Source organism: Gambusia affinis, linkage group LG19 (assembly GCF_019740435.1).
Source record: "Gambusia affinis linkage group LG19, SWU_Gaff_1.0, whole genome shotgun sequence".
Taxonomy (NCBI): domain Eukaryota; kingdom Metazoa; phylum Chordata; class Actinopteri; order Cyprinodontiformes; family Poeciliidae; genus Gambusia; species Gambusia affinis.
Window position 1 is genome coordinate 4281929 of NC_057886.1, and position 20095 is coordinate 4302023.

Here is a 20095-nt window from a genome sequence, read left to right on the forward strand (position 1 = left end):
GTAACCGTGTACCTACAGATGTGACCGGGTGTCACAAATCTCTCAAGGCAGAGCAAAAGGGGACAGAGGCTGATATTCAGACCTTTGCGGCGGTAGATAAGATCAGTGGATGAGATCAGTTTCTCATTATAGTATCGTCCAATTGCCTTTCTCCGAAACTTAACCTGTGCCCGCCCCCCCCCATTTGTACTTTGACAAAATGCAGAAAGCTTCAATGGACTTAAAACGTATGGGGCATGTCTGAAAATTGCTAACTGACCCTTGCACTGAGTTCACCACACTCGTATCCCCTGGTTCATTTCTTTGAGTCTTTTCCACCTATTTCTTGTTCTTGTCTTGTCCCGGTTTGTCATCCAAGCTATTCTTTCTCGAACTAAAAATGTGTTTGTGGAAATACAAGGGTTTCCACTGGATTTTAGACAATCCCTGCTTCAACACACCCAGTCCAAGTTGCAGAACGTAGTGGCACAGCGTTCAGGTAAATCATTTCTTTCGATCAGGTATGCTAGAGCCGGGAAACGACTAAAACCTGCGGGACAGGAACAGAGTCCAAGACACTCTGCTGTAGGATTGATCTGCTTTGTCTTGGACTGAATCTGTAAAAAAATAATTTGTTGGTGGCCTGAGCTGAAATTGAGCAGATTGCGCTTGAAATGATGAATTTGTCCTCTTGCGGTCATCGTCTCTACAGGCCCAGGAGACGGGCTGATTGAGATCAGGGGCCACCTCCATAACGACGATGGACTGGAGCTGTCAGACTGGCCCTGGACGCCTCGTTGTCATGATTGCACCTGCTCCATTGTGCGCTCTCTTCCACCTATTTTTCCTCAACACATCATCAACTAATGTCTGAAATGACCCAGTTCTCTTCCTCTTCCTTCCACCACCCCCCCTCTCCATCTGTTAAAACCCTCTTATCCCAGAGACTATCCGCGTAAAAAGCAGCTGGAGAGCCCGGGTATCTCTGCCATCTCGTCGGCACTCTCTCGCGTCTTATCGATTCGCGGCTTGTTTATGTTTTGGCCCGGCCTCTCCATCAGGATGTAAAGCCCCGGCGACCCGCGAGGCTCTGGGCTTTGAGCCGATTCCACGCACCCTTTGAGGAAGCCCTGCGCTCTCCGCGGCCATCCTCTCATGAATTCTTTATCCTGCCGGTTGCCTGCAGACGATGTCTGGAAGAGGCCCCGTAGGCGAGCTGCTGATGCCTCTCCTCTGTGTGTTTTGAGAAGGAGGAGCGCCCAAATGACTTTTTTATTGATTCTCACAGAGAGTGGAGAGGCAACCTGGCCGGGCTGATGGTCTCTGGTCACGTGTGTCGGAATATACATGCTGCTGTCTCCAGCTGCTGCTGCTACAGATAATAGGATTAAAAGACCGTGGACTTCCACTCCGTCTCTGAGACGGGTGGCATTAGGGCTCGCGGCCACCCTCCCCAGGCTCACGCTTAAACAACCCACCCACCGCCTGCTGCCCAAGTTCAGGATTATCATTTGGATGCACCAATCTGTCTGTCTCCCAGAGACCCCGGGAGACGAGCTTATGACCGTTGTCCATGCCTGCCAGTGGACGTGTTGGTGGACCTCGTCTGCAGGACAAGCTGATTTGTCTACTTCGGTCTTGGCGCATTCAAGATGTCTAATGCTAATGCTAACACTGGGAATGCCAAAGACAATCTGGAACAGTCTGGGATTTGATTTTAGTGTCTGTCTGTAGATAAGAAAAATAAGAGGGTGGGAAAAATGTTTCATTTCACAATTTTGTTCCACAATCTACAGCTTATATCAGCTGCCCTCAACTCCAGCTCTTGGAGTCCTGCAACTTTTAGATGCATCTCTGCTCATTTACCTCCTCCTTATGCAGTCCAGTTCTCCAGAGTCCTGCTGATTTCTTCATTTTTGGACACAGGTGTGTTGAAGCAGAAATGCATTTAAAAGTTCCAGGAGACCTGAATTTGAAGATCCCTGGTCTAGATGTCGAGTCCTTAGTTTCTGCCTTTCTTTCTTTGTCATGTTTTTTCTTCTCATATGTCCTTCATTTGCTCCTTTCTGCCTCGTTTCTTCATTTCTTTTTAAAATCATTTTCTTCCTACTTTTCTGTCTCTGTTGCCTGATTTGTGTATTTGCCTTTTTCCTTGCTTTCTTCATTCCTCATGTCCTTCCTTCCTTCCCTGTGCTGTTTCTTTGCTTTATTCCTTTCTTCTTGCTGCATTCCTTTCTTTCCTTCCTTATTTCATTTCTGTCTTTCCTCCCTTACGTCCTCCCTTCTTTCCTTAAGTCCTAGCTTATTCATTTCCTTACTACTTTCTTTCTTTTCGTTCTTTATGTGGCCTTGCTACGATCCTTCCGTTCTTCCTTTTGTCCTTCCTTTCTTTTCTTCATTAATCCTTTCTTTCTTTCCTCCTTTTTTACATAATTGGTTTTTCTCTGGTGCTGGTGGCCTTTTTCCATTTTCCAACAGTAGAGACAGGAAAGGTAGGATGCCGAGGTCGGAACCTCAACGCCCCTTTAATTCTCGTTTCCTTCCTGTCTTTCTTCTGTGTCCTCGCTTTACTCCTTCTTTCATCTTACTCCTTTCTTCCTTCAGTCCATCTCTTCTTTGTGCGGCCTATACTCCTTTCTCACTTCCTTCCTTCTGTCCTTACATGTCCACTCTGGAACTATCTGTCATAAAGTTTAGGTGAGATAAAGTGTTATACGTTTCAGACTGAAGGGCCGAGAACCCTGGAAAGTTGAGTCAGGAAAAGTTTTGACCTGAAAAATGTCACATGTGATTGGCCCCCCCAGGTCTATCTGGGTTTCAGTGTAATGGCTCCATTCATCAGGTCCAGTTCTGTTCAGCTGACCAGCCCAGACAGCCTCTCTCTGCTGCAAAGATGGAAGAAGAAACCAATGTCAGAAAGACACTGAAGGACCAGGATCAATGGCTAATTGCTGCTTACAATGCTTAGTGAAATAATTGATACCCGTTATCAATTACTTGCCACAAACTTGAATGTGTTTCATTGGAGTTTTATAAGCTGGACCAACATAAAGTACGAGACATTGCAATAAGAAGAACAGTAAAGGAACCGGAAGATAAGTAAATAAAGAAACTGAAACTGACGAAAACAATAGGTTGACTACCTTGGCCAAACATGAAAACTAAACTTAAACAGACCTTCTTTCAAATGGTTCAGAAAGTGCAATTAGGAATTCAAAACATAATGTAAATTAAATAATAAAGTCTGACATCATAGGCATAGAACTGGACTGAATAGATCTGCCCACATTGTCACTGATGGCCGATCTAGAATTTTTTCAATATTGGGGCCGATACAGATATTAACATCGGATTGGTGCCTCTCTAATTTGAATACAAACACGTTTGTTTTAGTTTTTTTTTTTTTGAGGTTCTTTTGGGCTCTAGTGGCCTTTCATTGAAAGTGTTAGGACAGGAAAGTAGGTAATGAGAGAGAGGAAAACATGCAGCAAAGGTCACGAGGCCGGGCATTGAACCTGCAACAGCCACGTCGAGGACTAAGACCTCCTGATGTGGGTTGGGCTTGACCCCCTACGCCACCACAGCACCCCAACACAAGCAGGTTTTGATCTGAACCTTCCCACTACAGACTCTCTCGCCCAGTCTGCACTCTTTCTCTGCCGCTAACAAATGTAGCTCAGTTCAAGGAAAGCTGCTACCACCGACGGTGTGTTTGGAGAGCGCTCTAGTGCCCATTTTCATCCATACGTTGCACGTAGGCCGAAAGGTCTCTTATCCGGTTAGAGCATTTTGTTGCACGTCCGTACATGACTTGTGACAGATAAGTGTGAAATTGCGACACTTTGTTTGCCCCCCGTTCAACAATAACTTTCTTCTTGACACTCTTCCACAACGGTTGTATATGTGGAGCGCAAAACCAAAAGTTAATCTAACGGTAGAGACCCCCCGCCTGAGTTAGGGATCTCTGCAGCTCCTCCAGAGTTAACACTGGATCTCTTGGCCACTTCTCTGATTAATGCTCTCCATGTCTGGCCTGTCCATCCAGGCCGTCGTAAATTATGAGTTGATGACTAACTGCTTCAAAGCTAATCTAATCCTGATTTAAACTTCCCTACAACCTCATCCCTGACCTCTCTGCTGTGTTTCTTGGTCTTCATTGATTATTAATGTTCTCTGCAGGTTAAATTACACACTGGCAGACTTTATTTACATTATTCACAGATGTAGTGGAAGGTGGACTGTCCCCCTCTGTGTTGGGGGTTCAGTCTTTGCCTTCAACTCAAAAGGAGCTGAAGTTTCTCGGTGTCTTGTTCACGAGTGATTGGGGCTTTTGTCTGCAGTAATGTGGGCCCTGTTCTGGTCCGCTGTGGTGAAGGAAGAATTGAGTCAACAAGTAAAGTTCTCGATTTTCTACTCCATCTACATTCTGACCTCACCAACGGTCATGAGAAATGGATGGAGAACAAGATCCTGGATGAGTTTGAATAAGATTAAATTTTACACATGTTGACTATTAGCAAGCTGACATTGGACTTCATTAGGAGCATCAGAATAAAGGGGGCAAAACAGGTGTGAACATCACAAGTATTTTTATTCGTAAATTGTTTGAGAGCCGTTTTGCATCTTTTTTCCACGTCATGACTCTGAGCCATTCGGTGCTGCGTTGGGCTGTGGCGTCAAATCCCAACGAATTAGAGAGAAATTTGTGGTTGCAATGGAAGAAAATGTGAAATATGAGCACTTTAGCAAATCCCTGTAGAACGGAGTCACAGTGGCGAATGTTACTGAGCTTTAGTGAATGACGGACCTTAAAGTCAGAAGAATTGGTTAAAGGTGTTAATAAATCCATGTTCTGCGACCTTTTCAACCCTCCTTTATATAAAAAAAAGCCATCTTACTTCTCTCAGCGAATGAGTTAACAGCTTACACAATCTACCTTGGAATGTGTGTCCGCTGCCCCGTTAATCCCCCCAAATCCCTCATATTCCAGATAAACTCTGTCGCCAAATCTCCTTTTGCCGTTTTACAACGTGCAGCGCCGCTTTGCGCTCATGCTGCCGGCCCAGAGGATGCGGAGGCGTCGTGAGGCGAGTCGAACCGGTGAGAGCCAGGGTCTTGAGGACCACCTCCAACGCCCTCCGACTGCACATCAGTCTGCCGCTTGTGTGCGAGCACGCGGCGACCGGCGTCCGCTCCACAGCTGGAGGAGGAGCGGGCAGACATGAATGGTGCCTTTTGTGAAAGACTATTTTCTCAAGAGGCCTCGGTGAGCGGCTGCATGTTTGCGCTCCCGACTTTGTCCTTTGTGATCGCTCCTGCAGCAAACAGGCGGTCTGTTGTGGAGTCCGGGGCATAAGACAGCACAAAGCCTCAATGAGGGAAAACACTCTGCAGCATGCTGACTGGATCTGCCTCTGTCAGTCACATAACAGCAGCTTTCAAACCAGAGACAGCTGAAGGAAGGACAAATAAGATAAAAAAATTTATAGAGGTATTCACTTCTATACAAATTTAAATGTTAAATGAACAACTAGGCCTGTTGCGATAATAAATTTTGCTGGACAATAAATTGTCCCACATATTAATCGTGATAAACGATGAAATTGTTGTATTCAAGTCATATATTGATAAAGACATAAAAATGGAAGTTTGCTCTCTCAAAGACCTATAAGCTTTCATTTTGGAAAAAATAATAATAAAATAAATAAATAAAAATAAGTAAACAAAAGCATTAACACTGCAACTGGAAGATGTTTAAATATCCAAAATAAAACATGACAACCAAGAACAATTCATAAAAAGTGAACATAAACCACGTACAATCAAAATCATGGATAAAATGAATTATGAAGTATCTTTAAGAAAATGCTCTTCAAAAAATATGAGTTATCAGGAAGGAAATCATCAAGCTAAGCTCATTTTAATTTATTATGTGATTAATTGATTAATTACTTATTACGACAGGCTTTTGAACAACTAGTGTTTCCATGGTAACCCCAGGGGATCTATCATTCAGTGGATTTAAACAACGTGGTTCTCCTGTAGTAAGTAAACAAATGACCTGAAATTATATCAAATTTTTTTTAAAAAGCATAATAATTTAAATATGTTCAATCTGGGTGTTCAATTTTAGGTTTGATCAATTTATGTTTTTTTTTTTTGTAAAGAGCTATTCTTTATGAAGTAATGTCTCATGAGCAGCATAACTAAAGCCAAAGTTATTTGCGAGTGATTTACAAGCATCAAAATGAAGCTTATAAAATAACTAACTAATGGTAAAACATTTAAAAGACACCATCATGTTGTAAAGCTTTGCTACTTCACTGGCATGGCAGAAACTTCAAAAGTTGACTCTTAGATTTCAGTACACAGCGGACCCCCTCTAGGCCGAGCAGAATGAACGGTGCAACCGGATTGGCTGCTTTAAAAACTCTAGCCAATAGCCTGCCAGGCAGCGTCACGGTATTACAGCTTCCCAAGCTGAATTTTAAAACATATTTTAGATTTACTTTACCAAAAACAACATAAATGGGTCACTTTTTATTTTAAAGCTTCGTTCCATGAAAAACATCTGCGAACATTGAACCGGTTGGCCGCGGTCTAGTCACCTGGTGCTTGTAAACGATCCATGCTTATTGAAGCGTATTCAAAACTTTACTGCCATCTAGTGGTCATAGTTATGCCAAATATATCCTTTGAATTCTCAAACAATATCTATTTAACTTTCAAACTTGGGAGAAAAGTAGAGCTTTTATCTGTTAATTGTTAATAAATGCAGACATTAAGTGGTAACGACTGGCTTCTGATTGTGAGCCATGCTGCTTCATAATGTTCTCACTTGTCTCAATCTATTTTTAGTGAGTGGCACACACACTGTTCCTGCTAACAAGGAGGAACTTCCCAGCAGAGCGGGTTAAATGAGTTTCAGTGTAGCGTTCCTTCATGAATGTTCTATAACTCACCATCTTACAACCCCCCCTTCACCACCAAACCCCCCAGAATCTCAGGATGAAGAACTGAAAGTGAACGAGCTTCTTCTGGACCCGATCCATTACTACCTCCCTAACTCCCTGGGACCGATCCAGACCCCGATGTTGTGTAAATCATTTAGGATGTCCGCCGGAAGATCAAACTGAGGTTATTAAAATGTCAACTCGGGTCTTCCTGCACTCTCCAACGATTCGACGACGTGCTTTACGGCCGTGCTTAGCGCTACAGCATCATCCCGGCGAGTGGCAGGCAGCGGTTGGTGTTGGGAGACGGGGAGCGGGAAATGCCCCCGATGTGTAATGGAATGGCTGTGCAGACGCGACGGTAATGGACGTGGTAGATTAAAAATGAATCTGGCAGCAGGTCAGATGATTATCTGTTTTTACCAATGCTGACGATTACGACAGCACTCAGCGGGAGGGGAAGAGAGCAACAAGTGTGTTCAGTTTGCTTTGTCCTCCAACCTTTTAGATCTTCAGGCCAACGAGTCTAGCCAAAGTTAATGAAGAATGGTTTCGATCAAAGTGTATTCATGCTAGAATGGCCAAGTCTATTAAATCTTATTGGAAATCTGTGGCTAGAGCTGAAAATGTACACTCTCCTTCTAATCTAGTCAGTGAGCTCCTTTGCGAGATGGATGAGCAAATGTTTTAGTTCGGTAGAGACAAAGACTTACAGCTGGAATTGCAACAGAAAGTGATTCTACAAAGCTTTGCTTCAAAGAGTCTAAACAGAAATGCAATTCAACAACTTTCAGACCGTGCATCATTATCCGTCTGCTTGAAAGCGATGTACGAATTTGTCCCAGTGTGTGATAGTAATGGTAAATGGCCGGGACTTGTACAACGCTTTATCAAGTCCAGAGGACCCCAGAAGGGCTTCAGACTACATTCAGTCATTCTCACACACTGATGGTGGTCAGGGACGTCAAACCTCGGGGGACGGTGTCCTGCAACTTTAGGATGTGTGCCGAGTCCAATGTACCTGAATCAAATGACTGAATTACCTTCTCGTGCACACCAGTACTACAGCGTCCTGTTAATGACCTGATTATGTCATTCAGGTCCGTTGCACTTTGAAAAACGTCAAAAATATGCAGGGCATCTGCTGAAGAACTGAAGTTTGACACCAGTGGCTTAAGGGGTATTAGTACTTTGCAATAGCAGTGAATAGCATTACACCGTTATTGCCCTTCACCGATCTCTAAACAAAATAAAACTGACATGCTGATTCCTGTTTTGACAAATATCTTTTTTTTCCCATCTGAAAGTTGCTGAATGTGGTGAAAAGTTGCCAACAGTTGCTGCGTTTCCATTACAAATATGCACAAAACTTTGTCGATGTTCCGCCAACGTTGTAAAAACACGATTCCACAATTGCAGCGTTTCCCTTAAATTAGAAATGCAATTAAAATCTCATGTGAATAAGTTTGTTCGTTCTTAAATGGATTATTTTAAACAATCATAGCACATGGATAAGATCGGTTTGTCATTAAAGTGCCGTCCGATTTCTTAAAATGAAGGAAAACCGGGCCAATTTATTGTTGAACCCCTCGTTGCTGCTCTAAATTGCAACTGACCAACTCTTCCTCATGTGTGAGGAAGAGATTGTTATTCTTATCAGCTTGCTTCACTTTTATGGCCTCAGGACTGTTGGGACATACCGGGAACTGCTGAGGGTGGCATCGTGGCCCAGCGCCCTTCGGATCCCATGAAGACTCGGTTCTGCTCTCCTCTTAACCTCAAACCTTCTAAGCAATGCTCAGGATATCACATGACATCTACATAGTGATGCAGTATCTCTTCTTATTTGCCTCAACGTACCACAACAAGGAGAAATATTGTTTTTGACCGCTTGGTGGTAACATAACCCAGGTGTGTCGCGATCAGAAACAGGAAGGGGCGAAACAATATATATTTGATCTATAAAGAACAATTCAAATTCAATGAGATTTAGAAAGTTGTCCAAAGTCCACGAAGAAAAGACACTGAATACATTTAAACATATGGATGCTTCTGTTTTCTTCATTGACAGCAGCAGACCAAAGTCACAGTGTCAGCTATTTTCACAAGCACCGCTGAGCCCCGGGTTCACTGTGACGTCACAGAACGGCTTTGGGAGCCAATCAGAGCTTGACCTGCCGGGCCCAGTGTGAGCAGCTGCGTGGCTCCCTTCCTTTGTGCTTCTCTGTTCCTGAGTAACAACGGCAAAAATAGAACCGGGAGAGGAACACAGCTCCGGACTCGCAACACGGCTGGTTCTTAAGCGACACGCTTTTCGGCAGTCTGCCTCTCAGAAGTGAGGGACGCTCAGTGAAATAGGAGTTTGTGGCAGAAGTGTTTAAAATCTCATGACCTTTATTGACATTTTGTCACGTGACGACCACAAGCTTCAATGTGTTTTATTAGGATTTCAGGACACGAGATCAAACCATGTTTTTGCTGCATTCAGTTGAACACATTTAGAGACTGAAGTTGTGTATCTAGACTTTGACTTGGCCATTCCAGCTATTCCAGTACGTTTTGATATAAACCCTTTTGTTGGAGCTCTGGCTGTATGTTTAGGATTGTGGTGCTGCTGAAAAGTGAAATCTAAAGTCTTTTGCTGTTTCTATCAGCTTTTCTTCCTGGATTACTTTCTTTCCATCATTCTGTTAACATTTCTGCCTCTCCTGATGACATCCAATGTTACAACATGAGGCTGACATCATCTTGGGTCATCATGGGGACGGTGTGTTCAGGCAGGTGTACAATCCTGGTTTTCCACGCTGGGCGACTTCCTCCACATGTTTGCTGTGTCCCCTACACGGTTTGTAATTTCGCTAACTGAATAAATTAAAGTTGTGAAGCTGTTGGTGTATCTAAGTGTGCTGCACTCATGCAGTTATCAAATAGAGTTGTAATTTAGCACGTCTATGTCTGTGGGTTTTTTTTAAATAACGTTTTTAGTCAATTCAGTGCTATTTTTCTGTATCGGATTGTTATCTGCCAATACTGCACCTCAGATGTTGGTATTGGTATTGGATGTGAAAAAGGTGGATCGGTGCATCCCTGGTCCAAATGGCCCAGTCAAAGTCAAGATTTAAATTAGTTAAGAGTCGATGGATTGTATAGCTTGAAAGTCGGAGTTCACATTAAAGCTCTCCAACAAAAGGAAGAAAGACCAGAAATGTCTAAAGCTGGTAGAGACTGAAAGGTGTACAAATTGCAAAACAAAAAATAATAGTTTTTTTTCTTTCAAATCCAAATAAAATACTTCAAAGATTCTCATAACGTAATAAACATTAATAGGTGCAAGAAACTGCCACGCGCTCTTTGTGGGCACTAACCTCACATTCAGCGCACCAACATGTGAGGCGTATCAATCCTCTCATCGAAGACCAAACAACTAAACAACTGAGCCGTTTCCCCCCCCAAAAAGGCCAAACTGCTGCTTTAGCCGGAGATTTAGAGAATTAGCCAACATATTTCACCCAAGTACGTCGCAGCAAACGCGGGGAGTTGAGTGAAACCGGCCCGCATATTTCAGCTCGTCCCAAAGCGTAGTCCGGCCCGCTGTGTTGACATAATGAGAGGCAACGCGTCTTCCTGTTGGTTACTCTCAACATGAAGCTCAGGCTGCCTCACACTGCTGTTTTATTCATCGCCACGTTAAGCCTCTGTGTTTGTAGGTTTGCGGGAGTTGACATGAGCTGAGGGTTCATTCTTGATGCTCAAACCTTTGTGTATTATTTATGCTTTTTTTCCCCCCCCCATGGTATCTGTCACTTTGCTTCACGAGAAGTGTGTCGATCTGCGTGTTTGTGTGTGTATATAGAGATTAACCAACCCCTCCCGACGCTCGCAAACATCCACCTCCAAACAAATTCCCTCACCCCCTCTTAACCCAAATCCGTGACTGAGGCTGTGTCCAGATATCGACGTTTGAGCAGAAATTAAAGTTTCTTTTTATTCGCTGAATAACAACTAGAAAATGCCAACTGAAGGCCTGAAGCTGGAGTTCATGGCTTTAAGGTCCAGCTTCTTCCTACCAACACACCCGTTTCCGTCACCCGACATGTCTGCAAAAGTCCTGATTTCACTCTCAAACACGTTGTTATATTATTAGTAAAGGTACATCTTAAAAAGTTAGTTAGTTGAAAAAGTTGAATATTTGTTGTGACTGATTTCAGAAAGTGAAGCTCAAGTATAGATTCAGTCCACAGAGTGAAAAATGTGACCTTTTATTTCTCGTCGTTTTGATGGTCATGGCTTAAGCCAAAAATTGAGGGGCTCACAAAATGACAACATTACATAAGTTCAATAAATAAAGATGTTTTAAACAGAAACGTCGGGCTCCTGAAAACTGTGTTCACTTCTATGAACTGATGCTCTTTGCTGTGGCACCTTTTGCATCAATTACTGCATCAGCGCGGTGTGCTTGTTCTGCTGAAGTGTAATGGAGGCCCAGGTTGCTATGATACGTGTCCTCTGGTCTTCTGCGCTGTTGGCTCTGGTGTCCCGACAAAGGATAGATGCCTGCGTTGACAGTGGAGTTTATCAAAGTCACCGGACCGACATCAGCAGATGACATTGAACCCCAAAGTGCCCCTTACTGTGCCTGCAAGAAGTACGTATGGATGAATGGTAATTAGGTTAAAAGCTGTGCATCAAAATCCCAAAGGAGGAAAAAGAAGCAGAACCCAAAAAAAAATAATTTAAAAAAATGGCACAAGCACAAAAGAAACCGCACTGGCCTTAAACTTAAACAAATTCCTAAAACTATTTTCAAAGGATTCCTAAAGGGACTCATCAGTGGGATGTCTGATCTTTTCTAGACTGTTTCAAAATAATTGTTTGGCTAGTAGCATGGCTGTTGCCTTCCTGCACAATTCTGCTCGATTCTCATCTCCCTTCCATGCTCCGTCTGGGATTTTTCTCATTGATCTCAATTTATTACGATGACTTTCAGTGAACAGAAGGACAAATTATGAACGGTGACATCAGGCTTGTGAGCTGGAGTTTTGAATTGTGGTCGGCTTATCTGGGGTTGTAGTTTGCCAATGGCAGCGGAGGAAGTGAGTGGAGCCCGTTTTGGCCACGCTTCCAAATACTGAATCAGCATTAACACCCATCTTGTTCTGCTTGACATTTCTCTCTTTGCAGTGGGGGATGGTATAAAATTCGTAGTGTAGCTTCCTGTACAATCGAGACATATGTCACAACCAAACATTAGTGATTGGGAAAAATCAGATCCAATCGTTTTAAATCTCAGTCCACACATCCTTACCAGGCCAGTTAGGCAAGCTTGATGTCATTATTTCTGACAGTCTGGTAGTAGTGCTGCTCCATGGGGTGAAGATGGCTTCAGGAAGGACTTCCATGGGCTGGGGCTGACATCTGATTTTGTAAACCTCCTTTGCCATTCACCCCCAAACGATTTCAGTGGAATTTAGATCATGGGGCAAACAGAATTACCCAGAAGAAAGACGTTGTTCTCCTGGATGAAGTCCTTTTGTGAGACGGGCATTGTGAACCGCAGCGTCGTCCCACTGAAAGACTCAGTCATAATGGCACAGACCAGGGGCCTTAGACGACAGGGATGTTTGAGGCCCCTGTACAACCTGACCCTCAATTTTTCCAGTGGAGGAAGAAGTACCAAGGTTTTAATGGAGCCTCCAACACTGAGAAGATCTTGTCATTTCAGTAATGCTGGATGCCATCAGAACTGTCCACATAAACCTTTTTCATGTCAGAATACTGCCCCAATGTTTGTCAAGTTCAAGGGGTTGGAGGAGACATGGACTTTTAAAGAGACACATGGTTTATGGGTTCAGGTCAGAATCTGTAAGGATTTTAATTTAGGTTGAGGATCTCTAGAGATCAGCGTAGATGAAAATTCCCCCATAATCATCATTATCTTTCTAAAAAAAAAAGAGACCTTTTTGTTTTTGACACTGGGGACTCACGTCTCTGTATATGCCAAGCAGAGAGTGACGTAACATGGGACCTTACAGCTGAGTACCTTGTGTGGTAAGCTAATGAACATCCTGTTAGAGTGAAAGCGCAGTTTAAACTTGGAACGGTTATGTTTGAACGCTTAAGCTCCCTGATAAGGAGGAATAAAATGATTTGATCCGATTTTAAAGCTACCAGCTTTAAGATTTGAAACATTGTCCGATTTGTTGACACATAGTCGGCTCCTGTCAGACTGTAACTTTAAGAGCTGTGGCTGTAAAAAGTGATGTGATCTTAGTTCCTGGTAGTGTGGTCAGCTCACTTTTAGCTGCTGCCTCTATTTCACTGTGTGACTGCGGGCATCACGACAGGTCTTGGACATGTTCAACCGTTCGACTTTCCCATCTAAGCGTTGCAGTGACGATAAGGATGGCTCGGATGTTTGCGTAAAGGAGTGAGTGGCAGTATGGATGCATGGGGGCTGCTATCTCTGCAGCCACCACTCCAAGGGACACAGCAGACTGCAGGAGGCCCAGCTGCTCGGTAAGGATGTAAATTTAATACCTGCTCATACGTGCGCGGGAAGTTAATGCGAGAGATACAGCAGGCGACGAGGCCCGGTCCGCCGCCTGTGTACTTAACTTCATGTGATTTCACTTCCTATTCCCTTTACAGCAGAGTAACAAAGAACTGAATGTGCTACTTGCCTTTCTGTCTCGGACTGTGGGGATTATTTCATGAGAAATATTCAGTGTGGGCTTCAAGGGCCTGTGACACCGCACTGCTCAGTGTCTGAGTCAGATGAACTCTTGATCTGCTCGTCTAAGGCGGACAGGAAGAGGACAGAAATCAGAGAGAAAAGTGGTCACAAACAAACAGTCAGAGCTTCTCTCTGCCAACTGATTACTCGACGTCTTGTTTGATTTAATTTTTTTTTGCCACTTGACTTGCAAGGTGTTGTCTGGATAGGACGAAGTGAAAGACTGCAGGTCCTTTCCCCCCCTTTCCTCCGACTTGTCGCGCCACAGTGCTGGTCAGGTCGCTGAAACATTTTTCTTGGCAAAAACCACAAACCATCATGGTGCGCAACTGCCTGTTTCATACTCATAAGTCCACTCTGCTGTACGCGTTACGTAAAAGGTGTGTGCCGTAAATGTCGTCATCAGTATCAGCCCACAAAGACTTGCACCAGGCATCCGAGTGCAGCTCAGTGGTTTGCAGCGGTGTTGGGTGTTATTGTGTGTGTGTGTGTGTGCGTGTGCGTGTGTGTGTGCGTGTGTGTGTGTGTGTGTGCGAGGAGTGAGATTAAAGCACATAGCTGTTTTTTTTATCAGTTGGTGTCTTTAGCTCACATTAAAAGCTGAAATGCTTTGAGACCATAGATGTTTTTGGTCTTCCATTTTGGAGGGTTTTAGTAGAAGTCGGAGTAGAAGAGGTTCAAACACAGGTGGGATTAAATACACCAGGAGACAATCAGGAGAAACAAGGGACAGCTGGGGGCAATCAAGGGGTGGACAGGACAACATGGAGACTCAATTTAACTGAAAACAACCCAAAAACCCAAATTAACACAGAGAAAAAACCCCAAAACCTTTCAGGGTCATTTGGGGAGGTTCGGATGCAGCCAAAGTTTGACGTGGACCAACAAAGCAAACTTTGATCCGCCTACACACAGGGGTCTCGGTAACGTTGAAGTGAACTCTGGTGCGGCACAAAAACATCTGTGAACGCCAAGCAGACCGGAGAGCACTCCAAAAGACGGAAGCAGACTGTAACGCAGGGCATTGTGGGTAAATGCAACCAAAATAAACTTGTGTGTTGCTAGCGCTAGCAAGAGAAATACCTCGTGGTCTTTTGCCAAAGAGGAATCTTCCAACTGCTAAAGTCTGACGCCACTCCATTCTTATTTGTTACATGAAGAAGGAAGTCGTGTCTTCTTTGGTGTCTTCTTCAGAGCTTTTTTTGTTGTTTCCTTCAGTGGTTCCTGGTGCAGCACCACCACAGCCCAGATGGGGGAGAGGTTTTCCAATGGGTTTGGTTCGCTTGAGACGGTGCAGTGTGAAAGCTAACTGCACCAGCCGAAAATGTGACAAATGTTGCCGTTTCAAACTGAGTCTGTTGGACTCTCAGGTGTGAAAACACCCTGAAATATTTACTCCTTGTCCTCCAGTGTTGAAACCAGCTCATTATCGCCCCTAAGAGGCTGTAGTGATAAGGGTACCGCTGCCATTCAGTCAGCTCAGCTAAAACTAGAATGAAATGCAGGCTTGTCCAGACTCAAAGGGGTGTGTCACGGCATTTAGGCAGGAAAAGTCACTATTATTATTGTATTTCTGATCTGAATTAAAGAACCAAGATCTTAATTTAGATTTATGTATAACCCTAGTATTTTTGCTTGAGGTCATCATGCTTTTAGAATCACAAACGACCCATCTATCCAACCATTTTCTTACACCTGTGTCCCTACTGGGGTTATGAGAGGTGCTGGTGCCTATTTCTAGCAAGACGTTTCAGGCGAGAGGCGGGGTCACCCTGGACAGGTCGCCAGTCCATCGCAGGGCAACACAAACCAATTTAGGTCCAAAAAAAGTGTTTTATTTTCTCCTATTTTAAAAAAAAACAACATATCACTTTGGTCTGCGGTGGCCTTTTGACCTCATCTATATTCTCAATTTTCCTCTGTTTTGACTCTAATTCACACTTGATGTGAGTAATCTGTACTTTTCTCCCCTTCTCTCTCTCTCTCTCTCACACACACTTCATAACATCCACGAGGACGGCCTCTGGAGGTCAGAGCGAGCGCGTTCTGTCACAACAGCCCGGTAGCAGGAAGCAGAGTGACTGCGATCTCTCTCACTTACAAAACCCAGGCGATCGTGTGTGTGTGTGTGTGTGTGTGTGTGTGTGGGCGTGTGTGTGTGCGCAGAGTGCACGGCTTCTCGCTTTCTATTTGGCAAAGAGCAGAACAGGAAGCAGCGAGGTGGGGCGGCCGTCTCTCTACTGTTCTTTCCTCCTTTTCTCCATCTCGATTCCTCGCTCCAGATTTAGCCCTGCTTTTTATTTCTCTCTCTCTCTCTCCTGTTTTTTGATTCATGGACATCTTGGATTTTGAAGAGGCAGGAATAGCGCAATAGGTTTGCCCGATTGGTGTCAGAGGCTTGCTGTGCGCGTGAGTTAGGCCAGCGAGGAGACCAGCAGCGATGGCCAGCGAGGCCTTGTTGGAGGACGTCGTGGGGGATCAGCTGACTGACTCCACGGTACCCGGCGACCAGAGCGACGCCGAGTCTTCGGTAGGCGACTTCGAGCCGGAGCGGGGCCTTGACGCCGCCACCTGCTTCTGCCTGAGCCTTCTTTCCATCCTCAGCTATGGCCGTCTTTTTCTGTCAGCTTCCTCGTTCAACTTCCTGTCAAAACATCTGCTCTGCCACTGCGAATCGATTGTGATATTTTGTGGCTTTGAGTGGGGTGATCTGTCCCCCAGCTCGCTCCTGAACTGCTTTGTTGGGGAAACACGAAGGATTAGGTTGCATTGTGCGTCAGAGAAACAAAAAAACTCTCCCTTCCTGTCGTTCGTGGTTCGCTGCTGGCTTTGCTTTCTGTGCTGCCGCGAGCCGCCTGCCTGCTCACACTGAGCTGTTTTGTTTTTTTGTTTTTTTTTTTGCCTACCTCATCAGTGCTAAAGTGTGCCAAAGATACGTGTTATAAAAGTAGAGATGTTCTTTAGTTTTTGTCAATCTTTGACCCTTTGTCACAACTTGCAGTTGATTCCAATTTTTCCATAAGAAAATGTCACCTTCCTAAAATAACTGTCTAAAAGTGTTTTTGTTTGTTTGTTTGTTTCTTTCTTTTTTGCCAAAATCTCTTTTGGGAAAAAATAACTTGGGATAATATTTTAGGAGGAGCGCGACATGAGAAACCCTTTTTGGTAACTCTTTATTTGTTGGGGTGTGTATAAAACTGACACGACATGTCCATAAACATGACATAACACCTGTCCTGAACACGAAGGAGTCTCCATGAATGTTTACGACTGTTGCTCAATAAATAACGACACATTTAATGAGAAGTTGCATTAAAACCTGTATTAAAATCCATTAAAAATGGTCACCTTCGTAAACATTCATGAAGACTTCTTCATGTTCATGACAGGTGTTATGAACATGCTTGTAACATGTCAGTCTTTGTGCACACGCTGTCTAATAAAGTGTTACCCACTTTGTTTACACCTTTCTGTTGTCAGCTGTTATGAATGGATTTACAGTTGTCAACTTTAATCAACAGATAAACTTTAATCAACAGATAAATGTAAAGAATAGAAACTGAAGAAAGAGTAATTTTTTTTGCAAAATATATTGGAAAAAAATCTATTTTCTTGTCAGGAATAAATTATGACACCCTTACATTTGATCTTACTTAACGCTGTGACATTTCCACACAGAAAAATCACACCGGGGTCACACGATTAGTACATTGTCACTCTGCGTTTTAAAGAGAGTTTGACCTTTAGATTGAGGCTCCTGACTGTTGAAGTGAAGGTAAGCACCACGAGAAAACGCTGAGGATCCGTCTGACGCCTTCTGAAAGGAGATTTTAGCAGCTTATGAGTTCAGTAAAAACGTCTCAAAGGACTTCGGAATCACCTGTTTGATTGTGTGGACGATAGTCTACAAGTTGAGGACGATCAAAACCACTGTCAACATGCCTGGAAAACGTTTTCCCTGAGCGGCTCACACGACGTGGACCGATGAGTCTAAGACTGAATTAAACCAAACAGGGAAATGGTTGATTTAAGCCAAATATTAAAGGGACCTCAAAGCCAAAGAGTGACGGAAAACTCTCTGGGTTTGGCACCACAACCTTCTGAAATGATGCTGAACCTTCAGACCGGGAACTGAACCGTGTGTGTCTCTGTGTGTGTGTGTGCGTGTCTGTGTCTGTGTGTGTGTGTGTACATCTTCACTGCACAGTTGAGGATGTGCAGGTGTTTTCCACAGTGTCCAACTGGAACCTCATTCTTCTAATGGAAATATGGTTCAAAATCCCGTTCAGGAGCCAATGACAGGCTCTGGATCGCGTTGTGAAAAAGCCCTCTCTGAGATTTCCAAAAAACATCTGTCAGCATGTCCACATCCTGAGTTTCTGACAGACAGACGTTAGAAGTAAGCCTGTCACATTAAGCGGCAAATCAATTAATTTCATGATACCGGTAAATGAAAACAAGCTCCCTAGTTTTCATTTCCATAATGTAGCCTTTTTCTCTTTTCTCTCTCTACCAAAAATTGGACGACAAAAGTCTCCAGTTTGTTTGTTTGGTCTCAACTAGTCCAGACTTTATAATTCATTTTATTTCTTGTTTCAAAATAAATATCCGTATTTATTTTGTATATTTAAAATATTTTCCAATTCCAATGTTAAATGTGCATTATAACTTAAAGTTTATTGAGTATTGAGAATGGGTTCTTGCATTATTATGCCATTAAAATTACATTACTTGAAAACGGTCTCAAAACAACAATATTGTTTATTGCAATAACTTATGGGACAATTTATCGCCCAGCCAAATTTGTTATGACAGGTCTGGTTGGAAGTCTTGCTCTCTCTCTCTGAAGAGCCCCCACACTGAAGAGTGTTCTAGCTGGTGAGGCCTTCATTTTGCCAACCTGCGTTCATTAGTAAGTGAAAATTATTGGATTTTTGAGCTTCTATCCATCCAGTCACCAGGTAGGTTGGATAAAACGTGAGCATCTTGACGCATCTCTATTTAAATTTACTGTTTTTCTCCAACTACTCTATTGGAAAACAACACAATTTCTACAGAGATATCCCTCCTGAAGATCCCTCTCTGTTGCCGGTTTGTCAAACATACTTAGTCGCGTGTCTTTGAGTTGTGCATTAAAGCTGCAGTTGAAAATCCTGTAAGCACTTTGTGGTGGATGCTGTGCTGCTCAGGCTGCTGTAGTGCATTGTGCAAGCAGATGGATTACAGCTTTAATGAGCAGAGAGCTGTGACCGCGGCCGGCGGGTAGCTGGATGGTCACAGAGAGCCGGAGGAGCTGTAATCAGATCCCCGGAGCTTGGAGGGCTGGCTGCACGGTGAAAGACTCCGAGTCCCTTGTCATTAGTCAGCAGCAGAGAGGAGGGGACGGTGGGACAATGACTGAATATGTGATTGAGTCGGATCCGATGAGGCCGGTGTGATGTAACACCAGTGGATGGATGTCGATCTACCAGTATTTATTTTTATTTGTTGCTTTTTTAAAAGAAAAATATGCAGTTCATTACTCAGAATGGAGTGGTGTGAGATTCTCACTGCATGATAACGTTGAATAATAATATCACACTTTTCCCAGCGTCATGGTATTTAAATAAAAATCATTAAAGGTTTTTTGTTTTTTTAAATGTTTTTATTTTAGCTTTACATCATGTTATAATGTTATTTCCTCATCAAAAACATACTTGGAATGTTGTCTTGGTTCTTTCATTCATGTCTCAGAACACCACAGCACGCCCCACCTTAATGTATTTCTAGCTATGTAAACACACCCTTGCTAGCGAGGCTATCTGACTAGCAGACATAACTATGGTTAGCTAGCTAAAAAGATAACTAGCAAGCTTGCTATTGTGTGTCCATCTTGGGTAAGTGCAGATTTATTGCCCGTTGGCCAGAAGAAGTTTGCACGTGTCTGTGGAGACGTAGGTTTTAAATTCCTTTCACTGGTCTTTAAAAGGGGCTGCACAGTGGCGCAGTTGGTAGAGCTGTTGCCTTGCAGCAAGAAGGTCCTGGGTTCGATTCCCGGCCCGGGGTCTTTCTGCATGGAGTTTGCATGTTCTCCCTGTGCATGCGTGGGTTCTCTCCGGGTTCTCCGGCTTCCTCCCACAGTCCAAAAAAAAACATGACTGTCAGGTTTATTGGTCTCTCTAAATTCTCCCTAGGTGTGAGTGTGTGTGTGAATGGTTGTTTGTCCTGTATGTCTTTGTGTTGCCCTGCGACAGACTGGCGACCTGTCCAGGGTGACCCCGCCTCTCGCCCAGAACGTAGCTGGGGATAAACACCAGCAACCCTCCCGACCCCATTAGGGACAAAGGGTGTAAAGAAAATGGATGGATGGGTCTTTAAAAGATCTTGAAAGGTCTGAAATTTGAATAGGTGAAACCTGCAGAAACCCTATTTTCAGTGTCTTCTTACTTGT

General features: G+C 43.7%; 1 protein-coding gene across 3 annotated transcripts in view; it reads left to right on the forward strand.

Moving 5' to 3' along the window:
• pkn1b (protein kinase N1b) overlaps nt 1–20095 on the forward strand; it is a 44558-nt gene that overhangs the window by 4645 nt on the left and 19818 nt on the right. Inside the window, exon 1 of one of the 3 annotated variants that reach the window (XM_044100446.1) lies at nt 13240–13448. The exons of 1 other annotated variant lie outside the window; for it this stretch is intronic. In XM_044100446.1, coding sequence (XP_043956381.1) covers nt 13380–13448 — 69 coding nt within the window. In that variant the 5' untranslated portion in view covers nt 13240–13379. Of the gene's footprint in view, nt 1–13239; nt 13449–15884; nt 16196–20095 lie in introns of those variants that run through there. One more of the 3 variants, XM_044100445.1, reaches the window with a different exon arrangement.